We start from the raw sequence: 16,017 nt of genomic DNA on the forward strand, positions 1-16,017 counted from the left end.
AATTTCTTTGCTATCCGTCAATAAGAATTTTTCGTCAGACCTGTGACAATAATTAATAATTATTTGTTTTAGTGACAATTAGATTCATAGTCTCCTGTCGTGTTTTGTTGTCTATGACGTATATCTGTTACACAAATCAACAACAAAAGAGTTGAATACAACCAGCCTTATATACACCAGGACTGGGTCAAAAACCATACAACGTGTCTGGTTAAGATACTTTGTGACTACATTTGAGTAAGATTAATTATCATATTTAAGTATAAAACGCGTGATAACAATTTCTCCTTAAAAGTTATGAATATTTTGTTAAAAGTAGAGTTTTGATGACTTCCGGAGTCTTTGGATCAGAGAGTTTTTCGTTCATTCGAAGATTGGATGGTCTAATCACCAAAAAAGCAGGTGATCCGCGGGAGACGTCGTGGCTCTTCCAGAGGATTTCGTGTGCAATTGTCCGCGGAAATTCACACGCTATCCTAGGGTCATACTAATTAATCCAATCGATTTTGTTCCTTTTGGTTTTGATGAGCTGTGCAATACTCAAAAACTGTCAAAGTTTATAAACTGTATAATTCCTTTTTTGTTCTCTGCAGAAGTGTTTCCAGACTGCATGTATACTGTTTAAAATCTTTACGTAGATGGACGGTGGATTTGGCATTATTCCAGTTGTCGGAACTTGTACAGTCGTCATTTTATATGACAGCTTCAGATCTTGTTATTAATATGGAATACTATTTTAGAGTAATGTGTCAATCTCAACAATATATTTTTTGTCTATTTTTGATTTTATTAAAGAACTGGAAAATCATAATAAAATAATGCCGACGCCGGTAATAAAAACTTTTTTTTATAAATAGTACCGCTATCGTTTATTGGAAAATCAAAAAATGACTTTTTTGACGTGTACATGGACTGTAAAAAGGATTATTTTAAAAATATTGATGAAGTAGTGGATAATGTAATAACATGATTGCTTATATATTTAGATATACCAAAAATTGAAGTGTATTTTTTCTATTCGATTTATCAAATTGACATTACCTTCATCTTTTGAAAGTAGTCAGCTATACTCATACTTTGGAGTATAACTCGGTTTTAATCAAAAACAGATTGAACGTGAATTAAAAATATATTTCATGTCACAAGATATTAAAACTTTTAATAAAACATGTATTTTGGAAGATAAGATTACTGCTAAAATTTTAACATTTAAGAATCGCCAATTTATGAGTAATTTTGAAATTAACTTCATAGATTTAATTAACACAAATATAGGGGAAATAAAGCAAAAATATAATGTAATGATATTGTTTTAATATCGAGAAAGATTTACAACGTCCTAAATGTTGGCAAAATTAAACTTTCTGAAGGATGCCAAGTTATAGCACATGTATTCCCAAATTGTAAGGAATATTTTGTAAACGTTTTATTGAAACTCATTCTAAAAAACGATTTCAAATCCGTCAAGTTTATGAGAAATGTATTTGGAGTTGATTTTAAAACTCTTTGATTTTAAAATCCAGTAAACCGCTCCTGAATGTTGCTGCGAGTAAAGGATTAAAAGTATTTTGACTATAAAGTTGTTATTTTTGGATATAATCAGAACACTCCTCGAAGGAGGGGCTTTAGTCGATTTGTATGACTGTAATGGAAACAGTCCTCTTCACTGTGCTCTCAATGCAAAACAATACTCAGCAGCAGAGGTTGAAAATGTACCTATTTTCAGATATTAGTAGAATGGGGGCATCACTAAGTATTCCAGATCGGCACGGGCGTACTCCTTTAGAACTGTTTCCTTCATCAGTTTTAGCAGAAAGTTAGGAAATTTACATACATTTTTAATTTATAAAAAATCATAGCCAAATCGACAATTGACTTAACGAAATTATATTCACCTGATTCTCTGCTTGAAATTATATTCACCTGATTCTCTGCACGAAATTATATTCACCTGATTGGTAGGAAAATGATAACAAATTTGAACACGAGGTTTTTTAATTAAAATGAACTTTGAATAGAATTCAAGGAATTACGACACTACTACATCTGGCTGTGTCGATTGATTCTGAGGACTGCGTCAAAACTTTACTAAATCTTGGTGCTAATGTTGACATGGTTGATAAAAACAGGCAAAATGTTCTTTATGAAGTTAAATCTACAGCAGTCCTAAAGGTATTTTAAAAGAACTCGATAAACCAAATAATTATAAGCAAACAAATCAATAGAAATGAAAGAGACTACGATGGAAATACACCTCTTCATTGGTTTGCTTGTCGAAAGGGAGAAAATACGTCTAAGCTTGTCAATCTTCTATTGGAAGACGGTTATGATATAGCTGCAAGAAATGCTGAGGTTTGATTAGGGTGTAATTCAAGTCAATGTTACCCATCCATGTTTCTGCATTAAACGGTTGTGAGGCTCTATGTTTGACGTTTTTGGATCACGACAAAAACTCAATCTTTAAAGCAATATCAAACGAGGATCAAAGAAACCCAAAGAGTCTTTTATTTTATTCAATAATTGGAGGTCACATTTCTTGTGTAAAAATGTACTCGAACAGACTATTATGCGATAGGTTACAAGAACATGGTTTTTGTTTTAAGGAAGACGAGCTAAGAATACTTCTTTGTATGGCTTCGGCAAACGAAATAAAATGGCTGATTTGTCTAATTTTACATTTCAGTAATGATATATTTGAAGTTATGGAATATCTATTGGGAGAAGGTGCGGATCCAATGAGTAGTGAGAGTAGTGTTGGATTCCTCAGTTCTGGGATGTTCAAAATTGGGGAATTGGTTCAAATCGAGTACAATTTAGTGTTTCATTGGTAGACCGCAGGTTGTGGGGGTTATAACTCGACTGGAACGTCAAAACTTTGTGATTCTTAATTAGTTCGAAAAGGTGGATTTTCAGAGGTGATTTTAGATTGTTAAGAAAAAGAACAATTCGATAACAGTGAGGAAAGTGAGTGCCAATGCAGTGACTTTTTACTCGGATAACCAGGCAATAACAGTGGCCAGTTCGGTCAAAGTCATCAAAGGGCCTTTGGAAGTAAGTATATTACGTAATCAGTAGAATGAGACGGGAACAGTTACAACAGTTACATGTATATACAAGAATTATGTGTTTGTCAAGTCATCCAGTCTGCAACATAATTCTGGGTTATTTGTGGTGGTTAGACGGAATCTGCGTCGATTGGATGGTAGTGAGTGTTAGTCGGGGGTTGGACAGTGAGGCACGGAGGAATGCAGTCGAGGGTAAACTGGGTGGTTTTGGGTCTCCATTCCCGATGGCTTCGCCAATGCACTACGCCACCGCATCTACCAAAGTAGGGTCTTAGAGGAATGTGAGGGATCGTCGTCTTATCGGGAATGCCGTCATGATCATTAAAGGACCACTGAAAGGGAATATTGGTATCATTAAGGACGCGAGTGAAAAGACTGCACAAGTTGAGCTTCACTGTAGTTGTCGTACCATCAATGTGGATCGTGGCAATTTAATGGCCATTCGTGCTGCTAATGATAACTCCTATGATTTGTCCACACAAGAAGGCAAAACGTTGTCGATTACTCCCACTGTGAGCAATATTCCTGTCCCTGTGGGGGGAAGGACTCCTTTATATCCGCAGACCCCGTCCTACCCCGAGATTCCGGCATATCCGCAGACACCATCTTACCCACAAACACCGATGATAGAGACAGAGGGAGGAGCAACCCCTCATCATTTGATGGAGGAGGGCATGTCTAATTCGTATTGGCTGTGTATGTTAATTTGTAGAGTTCAGTCGAGTCCTGCTACATTTGGGAGAATTAATTGGCAGTCCCCATTGGATACTCCATGTTTGTGTTTTGTAATATTGTTGTAGCTCATCTACTATTTGCTCAAGACTTTGACACCTTATTCTACTGTGTCGGTCTCGTGGTGGCTGCTTCCACCAATAAGTCGTTCATTGATTGCGTGATTCGCCGCCATTAAATTGTCTTAGTCGAATTTCACAGAGAAGAAACAGTCTGTCGTAGAAATTCGATAAAATTTGTTTATGAATGTTTTTTAAAAGCAAGGGAAGAATTTATTCCAGTCTCTGGACCTATTCTTAAAAACGTTGCTATAAAAGTAGTTAGGAATTCCGAACTGTATTCCATTCAGAGGTTCAATGGTTTGCTTGAAAAATTTAAGAAAAGACACAATTTGTCATTTAAGATAATAATTAGTAAAAAATTCGTGTGATATTTCTTGCCTTGGAATAATTTTTAATTTTTTTTTACAAGAAAATATTTTTTGTTAAACTATTTTTACTGTATTATCTCTACCCGACTGTATATCTAAAAACGAAAATATAATCTAAATCTGTCAAAAAATTAAAAATAAAAAGTTTTCGCAAAGGAATTAAAAATGTATTCATATAGCTAAATTAGGATTATACCAACAATTTTATCTTGCAGTAATTCTTAAGATCAATGGAAATTCTTGATGGTTACTTTGACAAAAATATTAATCAAACAAAAATAATTAAAACACGTGATTCGAATTAGTTAATTTTGTACTGTGAGAATCTATCAACGAAGTAAATTGCATACACCAGTTATTAAAAAATTTGTTTTTGTTGGGAAATGAGTTCTAAACGAGTTGTTTTAGATAAATTTCTACAATATCTTTCGACGGGATTGTCACAAATAATGAAAAACGGATTTTTTAACACTCTTTTGAACTCCATCGTTGTTAAATTAGTCAAGAACAGTCAGTTTATCGACCAAAAAGATAGTGTTGAGTATATTGTGCGATGTCAAAATAATAATCTATCCCAAATTGTTGAAAATAAGCAAATAATAAGAGCTGTTATTTGCCACGAACAAGAATTGTTGACTAAGAACAAAAAAGCCATCTGCTGACCTGGTCTCTAAAGCCAGGCTGATAAAATGTCTCTTGAAAGAATTTGGCAAAAAAAGTACTGCCTCATATTCGCCTGATCTAGCTGCTCTCATCTGTTCCTATTTCTCAAAATAGTTTAAATAATTGTTAATTTGGTTTAAAAAAACTGTTAGAAATTAAATTAGAAGTAATGTTAGAAAATTAGTTTCAGTCAGAATCCTCCAAGTTTTGCGTATTCTAAATCAATATTGGCGCTTATTTCTATGTATATTCTTTTTTCTGACATCAGTTCTTCTATAAATATATTAGAGTGAAATAAAAATAGTGTTGTTAAATGATCCAGGGAATGGTTAGAGACCAATAATAATGGATATTAGTTAAATGGAATTCATGTCATTCCATTCATCGTCAAATGTATCAAATGAGGTTGTATCAATTTCATTTTCCAGCTTACCTGAGCAAATATTGAGAAAAACAGACCTTCCGCTATTTTTAGATCTGATTCCATTTTTTGCATGCGATTTAAATATTCTTCATTGGATTTGGTCGCCTAAGTGAGTGTGTTAGCGGGGAATGTCATAAATAGGTAACACAGCAACTTTCTAGCCTATCGATGTCTTGCTGACACTTATTAAACACCCTATTGAACTCTGCTGCCCTTTCTCGCTCTTAAATTCAAATAAACTCGACAAATTATGCCGCATAGCAAAGCTTCATATTACCTCATACAAATCTTCTCTCAGTTTCTTAATTGTAGCCTCGTATTCTTCTACCTTGTTATATGCCTACAATAAATATGTCAGTTTAATTAATTAAAGTTAGCACCAGGGACCTAGTGGGGATAAGAAAGGAAAGATTGTTAGCTCGGTACCTCAAGAAAATTAATCTCAAGATATTCGAGATTGTTTTGAACAACATTGTTTGCATATTTTAATCTTAACAATCTGTTTTTAAATTCCAAGATCTTAATTTTTTCTTCCAGCACTTTCTTTTGTCTTTAATTATTAGTGGTAGTTAATAGGTTACCTGTCACTTTCGCAGAATTTTTCATAGTTTTGCATTACAAAAATTTCAATTTGTTAATAGAATTTAATATATTTCCAATCTATGTTATCCTCTTAGAAAATAATACTTATAAATTAAATTACTTAATAAATTATAATTAATCCAAAAAATGACCTCACTTAATTCTTTTAATGCATTATTAAGTTGAACTGAAACTTATTTCGGGGTTAGCTGCCTCGATGTGGATTTACCTCGAACTTGCCACCACCAGCAAACACGAGTATCTGTGTCAAGATTTCGACGGAAGATGCCTGATTATCAGTCCTTCTTCTCTGAATTCTCTTACTTACTCTCTGGTGATTTGTTTTTGGTATTTTAACCTGTTGGCCTTGACAGAGGAGATGGAAAACGTCCTGATGGGGTCACAATTTTTCTATTTGAAGAGGGGAAACCCCTAGTCTGGAACACAACTTATATCGACACTCTCTGCCCGTCTAACATTGCCGGGAGCGCAGTGGACAAACTGTATGCCGCGGAAAAAACGATGAGGGCAAAGAAGAGAAAATAGGAAGCGCTGCGCGACCGATTTGCGTTCTATCCGATTGTGGTCGAGACAACTGGAGGAATAAGTTGGAAATCGCTTCGCTTCCTAAAGAAACTTGGACGCTTAGCTACGACACACGTGTGACCCGGTGGCTTCTCCAGTTGATCTCTGTTGCGATTGTGAAAGGCAACGAAGCCTCGATAATGTCGGCGGGGTCCACTTCGGATGAATGACTGTGTTAACTTTTAACTATATCTGTTTTTGTTATAAAAATAAAATTATTAAACTGTGGATAAATTTAAAGAAAACGCCGAAATTCCATTTTTGATAAATCTCTGTTTTGGGGGAATTTTTTTTAATAGGTGCTCAAATAGAGATCATATTGTAATTACAAATTTATAATATTGATTTGAACAAAAAATAGAATGTGACTATATTGTCAAGAATAACAATCTTATATCCTATCATTATTTCAGAAATAGTTTTCTAATAAAATCGACTGTAAGCTCGATATTCTTTCTAAATATAGTCAACTGATTATTACAGGCACTTTCGCGATGCCATGGATCATGACAAAGCTTGTGCAGCACAGGAAACAATACGAGTAATTAGCTTATTCCATACGAGTAGTGCATCGAGATCGTCCCCGTCCTTCAGTTCTCTACCATCCTTCTTTAGGTCTCTATCCAGCGTACCCGGGAGAGTATTTCTTGGTCGCCCACGGAAACGATGGCCCCCAGCTTCGAAATAGTTCTCCATAGCGGCGTTTGCCGGTGCATCCAAATCCATCCTTAGAATATGTCCAAACAGCCTCCATCTGCATTCAGTAATTTCGAGCGAGATTGGTTTGCTTGATGTTCTGGCATAAACTGTTCTGCCACTCAGTCTTGAATGCCACTTGGAGTACGTCGAAGGTGATCTCTATGGAAAGAGTCTAGGTTGTCATTGTCTGTAGCGGAAAGTCCCCAAGTTCCGGCGTTATATAGGAGTATTGGCTTCACTAATGAATTGTATAGTCGTATCCGTGTTTTTGTGCTGAGTCCTTTGCGTTTTAGCCAATTTTCCTTTAAGCTGCGTAGTGCACTGTCTGAAAATTCATCATGTGATATTTTTTGAGTTTATTCCTATAATCTGTTTATATATATTTTTTTTAAATATTTATTTTATTTGATTGCTCTTATTTGACTGGTTTGCAATATTTTGAATTGCCAAAGCAAAGGCATTCACAAAGGCATTGAAAGACCGGAGGGGTGTCTCTGCATTTCAAAGGCATTCACAAATTCTCCGAGGATGTAGTTCACTCGACCCAGCAATGTCACTGCAGACACAACCATCATGTGGAGGGGACCATATATATGAGTCAATATCCTCACTCCCAGAACTGCCTCAACAACACAACTTGATTGACGTGTAGTTGGTCAGTCACAACGTCGACTGAATAGCCATAGTAAGTGGCCATCTCCTCTCTCACCAGTCCCCACAGACCATTGTAGTCCATGCTGGCCATAGTAGAGCATATTCGCGACTTGCCTTTATTCCCCATCCTTGCAGTCCCCGGGAAAAGCAAACAGTTCATAAAATATGAAATCGACTGGGCATTCACAGTGCCAATAACACGACGAAATACATGTTCTTTCTAGCCTAATGATTGCAAGAACTTTCCGTATGCTATTTATAAGAATTACTGGCCTCAGATTCTCCACTTTTCCTTTAGCTTTGTTTGGTTTTGGACAGGGACCAGTATTCCTCGTCCAAGGGGTAAATGGTTGTTTGTTTTAAACATTCCGTTGAAGAGGTCCGCAATGAGGACATTTAGCTTTTCACTTCCATATTTGAGTAGCTCTGGTCCTAGTCCGTCTGGTCCTGGGCTTTTATTGTTTTTGAGTTTAGCACATGCTCTTTGCACTTCTGCAGGAGTTATTTCCAACTCCAATTTCCGGTATATCCATCAATTCCTGTCACCGTTGAGTTATATGACTGGTTATCTGGTCTATAATCGAAATCCATTTATAATCGAGGTTTTTAGACAAACAGGTGGAGGACATCATATATTTCAAGGATTGGTTTAGTCTTTCCACGTGCCCCTGCTATAGGCTCCTATGGGCTAAATTGCAGGTATGGTGTTCATAAGCTTTCTCGCCTGACATTGGCAGCATGATTTGAAAACTGACATAACCTCACTTCTTAAAGATCCATAAACATTATCTTTAAGGAGAAAAAGCAGCTTGTCTCGACCTGGGTGTCCATTTTTTAAATGGAGAATTTCAATAAACAGTTTCTTTTCTTCTACTTCCTCGAGACCGAAGGTACGTAATAAGATTCCGGAAGTTTTGAAGTAAACAATGTCATTTTTGGAGTGCGACGATCTAAATAATGATGCCGTTCTCCTAAAATTTGACTCATTTTGATTCTGAATCACTTCATCTGGCATTTCACCATCCTTAAGAAATGCTATAATTTCCGACTTTTTCTGTAGGGTCAATAAAACGAACTTCATAACAAAAAATTATGTAAAGTGTTCGGAAAATTTCGATTTTCATATGAGGTCAGCCATTCTAAAAAATTAAAATTTTCTTTCTTTTTTAAATTAAAAAATTTAAAGTGATGATTTTTGTGATTATATACAGAAAGTTAAATTAATCAGAAATTAATCGGCCAGCAAGCCGGATGGAACAGCTGTTCCCACGCACAACGGCCAACAGGATCCTTTGGATTGTGATTATATTAATTTAATTTTTTGATAATCTATAATTTTGAGGTTTCGTTTTAGCGTAGCAACGGCACGGCGTTAACGGCAAAATCGATTTTGCGCGATCTTTCTCAGCCTGCAATCACTCTCAACCGGTGACAATTCCTTTGCTGTTGGATCGAAACAGTTTCTCGAAGTTGCCGGAGATTAGTTCTGCTAATTCTGCGGAGTCTGCAATTCGTCTTCCATTTTTGTCATTTATGATTAGTGGTTGTCTGTATTTACGTCCTCGTAATAATCTGATCGCCTCATAATACCTTCCATTGTCTTTCAAGGCTTCCATGGCCTTAATCTGTATCTCAGCCTCCTTCCTTGACATATAGGAGACACACTTCTTGATCTTCTTCTTAATATTCGATCTTTCCCGACCAAGTTTTTCTTTGATGTGCTTGTCCTCCGTATTTAAATATTGTAGCCAAATAGATTTTTGTTTCTAAACAAGGAGCGATATCTTTGTTGTTCCATTTGGTGATGTGGTAACCATTTCTGTGTCCATGAGCTGTTTCTCCGCTGCTCCTCGTATTGATTCCTGGATTTGTCCCAGAGTTTGGGGAATGTTGATTTGTTTCCACACTTCCCAAATACGTATCAAGGCATTTCCTATTGTTATCTCCCATTTGTTGTATTGAGAGTCCATTTAAGTCGAATATTCTCTTCCTAAGGATATCCTGCCTTCCTTTGATATTTGTTTTGTTTTTGTTTAGATGTTTATTCAGTGATATTCTTGCAATGACCATTTTGTGGTCACTGTCAATGTTTGACCCACCATATGACCTTGCGTCAGTGAAAAGAGCTTTGTCTTTAGATCGACAGATTATATAATCTATCTGGTTGTAAATGTTTATAAATTCGCCGGATAAATTCTTCCTAAACCCCGTCCAAGTAGTTTTGTGTTTTGCATGAATGCAGTGTTGCAAATAAATAGACCGTTTGCCTGACAAAAATCGGCAAGTAATATTCCTGCCACGTTCCTTATTCCCCTCCCGTGATTTCCCATAAAGGTTTCATCCGTGTTTCTTCGTAATCCCACTTTGGCGTTAAGGTCGCCAGCAATGATAGTTATTGCCGAGTGAACAAGTTCAGAATAAGCTTCAGACAGGCAAGAGTAGAACAAGTCTATCTCAGTGGGGTCTTTTTTAATCCATCCACTGTGGGGTGCGTATACGTTTATAACGGATAGTAAGCTTTTAGATGGGCAAAGCTTATTCATGCTGATCTGAAATACACAAATCCGATCATTTATGCTATAACAACGATGAACCATTGGTTTCAATTCCTTCTTTATTACAAATCCTTGGCCAAAGTGTCTGCATTCACTGATAGCCCGACAGTTCCTCTTCTAATCCCCCATGCAGTTTTGTCTCCTGTAAACATCCAACAGAGACTTTGTATATTTTCAGATCTTCGCACAATGCTGTTCTTTTCCAAGATTTAGCGATTCCTCTGACATTAAACGAGAGTTGCGAAAAAAGTGTTAGTTTCCTGAGCTTTTTTGACTCCATCTTTAAAGAACCACGTCACAAGTTCAATCGAAAAAGTAAAAAAAAATTATTTCTGAATAATATTGGAAAATCTAAGAAAATTAAAATTGCGTTTGTACGATTTAATTAAACCTTGATCTAGTGGTTGCAAAACAACGTTGCATCCCGTGGTAAAAATATTATTTAATTTTGGTTTAATTTAATTAAAACTGAATGTAAATGTTATAAAATTCACCTTATGTCTTAGTGAGGACAATTAAAGGAAGGCTTTGATCGAGTTGAAGGCGATTGGACTGCTTGATCTCCAAAAGAAAGTGGGGGAAGAAGTGTTGTGTGTGATGAAGAAGTCCTGTCGAATTGAGGGACCTGCCTTTGGTCGTCGAGTCAAGAGAGAAAGTCTCCGTGATTCCAGAATAACAGAAAGAATAGAAAAACATGAAAAAATGGAATCCGAGAGACTAAGAAGACAACAATTTTAGTTAAAATGTAAAAATTCTGATTTTCAGGAATTTTTGGGGAGAATTCAGCAACATCAAAAGCAATTCCGTAAAAATATGCGAATTCGCGCAACCAAACTGGGCAAAGTGAGCAAGGCCGTGTTAAACCACCACCTGACGAATGAACGAGAGCAAAAGAAAGAAGAGGATCGAATTCGGCGGGAAAGAATGGGTCGATTGATGGGAAATAAATAATTTAACACGTTTTTAAAAAGAGGATGAAGTGGAATACCGAAAGTTGATAGATCAAAAGAAGGACACCCGATTGAAATACTTGTTGGAACAAACGGACGAATATATAGGGAATATGGCCAAGTTATTGCAGTCCCACATGTGTGATTGGGGGAGGAAGGACAGGACTGTTATTCCATTGCTTAGAAAATAAAAATTAAATTAGTCTTGTATTAGTAACAACTTCTTGTGTGAAAATGACCAAAATGGAAGCCGAATGAATAAATTCGTCAAGAAATTAAGTGAACGAGTGATAGTTTTGTTGCAAGACTTTCCTCCACTTCTGGCCAAAGATTGGGGTTACCAGGATGATAAATTCAGGCGAACAAGTCAATCGGATTTTGGTGATTTTGGCAAAGAAAAAAAATTGCGTTTTTCTTTAAAAAATAAATCAAAATATCATAATCATTATTTTTTAAAACTATTGTTGTGTTAATAATTTTAGCAAAATTATTTATTAATCCGGGAAATCATTAAATTAAAAACATTTATTTTAAATTCTTTTTTCTAAATAGTTTCTCCAATTCTGATTCTGCGGAACCGGATGTCTACTTCAGCCACACTCGAAAATAAAAATTAGATGGAGCAGAGATACATGTCTTCGTTTGGGTCGTCTTCCTCTGGATTAATTAGTTTCCTAATACAGTCGGACCTCGGTTTGAGCCACTTGGTGGCTCATAAACCGAGGTTGTATCATAAACCGAGGTTCGCTAATAATCCTAAATAACAGTACTTTAAGTAAAAAATAGTTCACAAGAAACAGATAGAAACAGTTCATAAGTTATACTTTTTTGAAATAATGCGTAATCTTTTCTCCAAAACGATTTTTATCCCGTAAATTAATCATTATTTTTTCCTTAGGGCGTAGAAATCATTTAATAATTTTGGAGAAAGTTTGCATATAATTTCCTTCATATTATTAATAAGAGTCAGTGGATCTATAATGTCTGTTGATTCAGGCCCATTATAAAAATTTATTTCGCTTTCAAGCAATTCTTCGACAAAGACTTTGTTCACCATTTCTGTCGATTTTTTATGAGAACTAGCATTATCCAACAACATTAATATTTTTCGGTTTTCAGAAAGCATTCTGGTATTTAATTTAAAAACCCAGCTTTTAAAAATTTCAGTTGTCATCCACGTATTTTTAGAAGAAGAGTACATGACGTTAAAAACATCAGGATTGAATTGTTTTAAGCACCAAAGGTTTCGATATTTGCCGATAATTAAAGGCTCCAGTTTCTCTCCAAGATAACTGCAGCATAGAAGCAGGCTAACCCTTTCCTTTCGCCGAATTCGATCCTCTTCTTTCTTTTGCTCTCGTTCATTCGTCAGAAACGAGAATATTTAATATAAATACAACATTGATAGCAATATTGAATTAAATACGAATTAAAAAAATCCACAACACAAAAAAATAATATTACGTGCCACGCGAATCCAACATTACTGCAGTTTTCTGAAATGGCCGTCCACAACAACAAAATATGGAAAGCACTTTTCTGATTCTTTTCTTTTTCGTACATTTGGGAGAACAAAGAATGGGAGGTCAATCAAGACACAAACTGAGGTCGATGCGGAGCGAGGATTCCAGATAGTTAGCACAGGGAAACTTGCCAGCAATGCTAATAGCGTTGATGATAGCCTTCTGGGGAGAATGTTTGAGGGCGGATAAAAAGCAGTCCTCCAGTTGCCACTCTATCAAGTCCAGAGTTTCACTTTGGCTTCCTTCTGGTTGTTAAGGGGCCCGTTTTAAAGTCTTACATTTCAATTCAATATATCTTGTTTATAAACGTAATTTATCTTTCTACACAAAAAAATCATTCACATTTCAACAAATTCAGTCATCTCGGTGTCCGGATCGTTGTTAGAAAAACTCTGCAGATCCAGACATTTCCTGACATTACTCACCAAAAAGAATTGGACTGCATCTTTTCAAAATTTACACAAACAGAAAAAATGAAAAAAAAATAAATTTCACAAAATTAGACATAAACTTTAATTTTTAATCAAAAATACGCACTTTTGGACTAAAGCAAGAAAATTCAATAATTTATCAAAAATACTAAAAAAATATAAATATAGTGAAGATATTTTACAAGTACAAAAAATAAATAAACGACAAGATTAAAAAAATTAAGTATTGATGAAAAGAACAAAAAGACAAATTATTATATTTATTATACATGATTTTGCACAACTAAATTAATCAACTCAAATATATATTTTCTATTCATATCTGATAATGATTACAACACAACAAAGATCAACAAATCGTTGTGACCTCGGTCATATCAGGACTTCTTCCTTTCTCATACAAATCGGGACATTTGTAAATAAAAAATTCCATTTTAGATCATTTCAGTTTCAGTAATAATCACATCCAGCTTTAATGACACATTTATTCTACATGGAAGAGAATATATTCAGTTCTGTGGAGCAACGTCGCTGATTTTCAGTATCCTGCACTTTCTATTTTATTTTCTCAAAATAAATACAAAATTCGGACCTTCTCGTCAAAGATTTATCGAAATGATAATATATTTTGGATTTACAATTATATATTTTATAACCATAGTCATTTAGGACAGTGTTTCTCAACCTTTTTTTCCCTGAGGCCCATTTTCAGGGTCATATAAAATCTCAGGCCCATTGCCTTTAATAAAACTTTGATTAACAAAAAAGTATTTTTATTAACATAAAAAATCTTATTAAAATGTCAATGACTACACTGCTCTTGATGTCTATCTATCAATTTGTCAAGTTGAATTTCCAGATCTTGGTTCAACCTCAAACGTAAGTCTCCTCTCTTCTCAATCTGCAATTGATTGCGTTTTTTTGTGAGTAAATCGTTTGTTGCAGAAAATCCTATCTCAACCAACCAAGTGGTGGGAAAGCCAAGTACAAACGGAACAACTTTTTCAAAGAGTAATGGATGAATCGATTCTACTTTCATCCATCCATATAAGCCATCCCTTTCAATATTTTTCATTAATACTTTGTTCTCCTTCAGTTCAAGAAGTTCTCCAGCAATAATAGGATCAATGTCTTTTTCACTTAATACGTCAAAATGTGCTATATCTATAATCCAACTAGGCGGATTCATTTCGATGATATCTTTAAATCTTCTAGTCATATCTTCTTTCAAGCATTTCAAGTGGTCAGTGCAGCTTGCGATTACTTCTGAGCTCGGAGCAGTTTTGGCAAAATTACAAAAATAAGCAAATTCATTTTTTTGAAGATGCATCTTCCAGAGACATAACTTGTTCAAAAAAGAGCGTACTTTCTCAGCACTATCTATCAGATTAGCATTTCGCCCTTGCAGTGTCATGTTCAGTTGGTTGACATGTGCGAATAAGTCAGCCAGGTAAAAAATCCTTGCTTTTGTATCGTTGTTATTTATCACTGAAAACAAAGTCTCAGCTTTATCTTTCTGCTTCTTGCTACAAGCTTGTGTTTTCATGTCATGAACAAAAATAAGAACCATATCCCACATTTCAGCAAGACGAACTAGGGAATTTCCTTTGGAAAGCCATCTCACTTCAGTGTGCATGAGGAGTCTCTGGTGGTCCTCATGTTCACATAAATGTTGAAATAGGCGGTCATGCAAAGCATTGGCTTTGACAAAATTCACTGTTGAAACAGCGACTTTCAATGCATGTTCCATGTCATCATTGAGAGATTTAGCACAAAGATGTTCTCGATGGATGATGCAATGAATTGCCAATATATGAGGGGCAACTTTTTTTAATTTAGCTACAAAGCCATTCTGTTTGCCGGTCATAGCGCTGGCACCGTCTGTTGCAATCTGCAACAGATTTGACAGAGGGATCCCATTATCGTACAGATAGTCGTAAACAGCCGCATATATAGTGTCGCTTCGTGTGTCAATCAACTTTTTTATAAATAACATTTCTTCATGAATTGCCATTGCATCAATATATCGGACATAAGTAAGTAATAAGGCAGAATTGTTGATTGTTGTCTCATGTCTCACACAAGCTGTTTCTCGAGGTTTTCTGCCATTTCAATTTGCCTTCTCTTCACTGTGTCATTAGACAATGGGATTTTTTGTAGAATGTTGGCAGCCTGTTCTCCTAGCAGTTCTTTAGCACAGATCAACATTGCTGGCTTCACCAGACGTTCTGCAATTGTATGTGGCTTCCCCACCTTAGCAACCAGTTCACTCACTGCATAACTGACTTTTAGTGTCTTGTTATTATGCTCATTTGCTTTTTTTAAGCAGAATTCTAAAGTTTTTGGAGCATTCTTTTGGCGTAACTCCACTTTCTTCCTGAAATAGCTGCGCTCCTTTCCAACAGAAGCAGGATGCTTCAACTGTTGATGGGCGAACAATTTTGATTTCTTCATGGAAACATTTGTCATTACTAAGCCACAGTCCACACATTCAGGCCTCTTAGAATCAGCACTTGATGGGATGAAGCCTAGTAATAAAAAATCAGTCTGGTATTTGCGTGTAGTCTTCCTTTTTTCCTTGTGTACTTTTGACATGAACTATACAATCAGGCCTATAATATTTAAATTTAAATATGACAATATCATTAAATTAAAAACAAATCAAATCAATTTGAAAATAATAACGAATAAAGATTTATTAGTATTAGTATTAACATATTTTCT

At 35.5% G+C, this 16,017-nt stretch overlaps 1 protein-coding gene across 1 annotated transcript; it reads right to left on the reverse strand.

Annotated features, from left to right (window-relative positions):
* Positions 1-14,095: 14,095 nt before the first annotated feature.
* On the reverse strand, positions 14,096-15,307 carry LOC115228667 (SCAN domain-containing protein 3-like). Its single transcript, XM_029799202.1, has one exon. It carries the CDS (start codon positions 15,305-15,307, stop codon positions 14,096-14,098), a length of 1,212 nt encoding a protein of 403 aa, XP_029655062.1.
* Positions 15,308-16,017: the final 710 nt, after the last annotated feature.

The sequence above is a fragment of the Octopus sinensis genome, unplaced genomic scaffold (assembly GCF_006345805.1).
Source record: "Octopus sinensis unplaced genomic scaffold, ASM634580v1 Contig10875, whole genome shotgun sequence".
NCBI classification, from domain to species: domain Eukaryota; kingdom Metazoa; phylum Mollusca; class Cephalopoda; order Octopoda; family Octopodidae; genus Octopus; species Octopus sinensis.

What these genes read in the sequence shown, in the direction of transcription:
- LOC115228667 (XM_029799202.1), bottom strand. Translation starts at nt 15,307, where the DNA reads ATGGCAATTCATGAAGAAATGTTATTTATAAAAAAGTTGATTGACACA.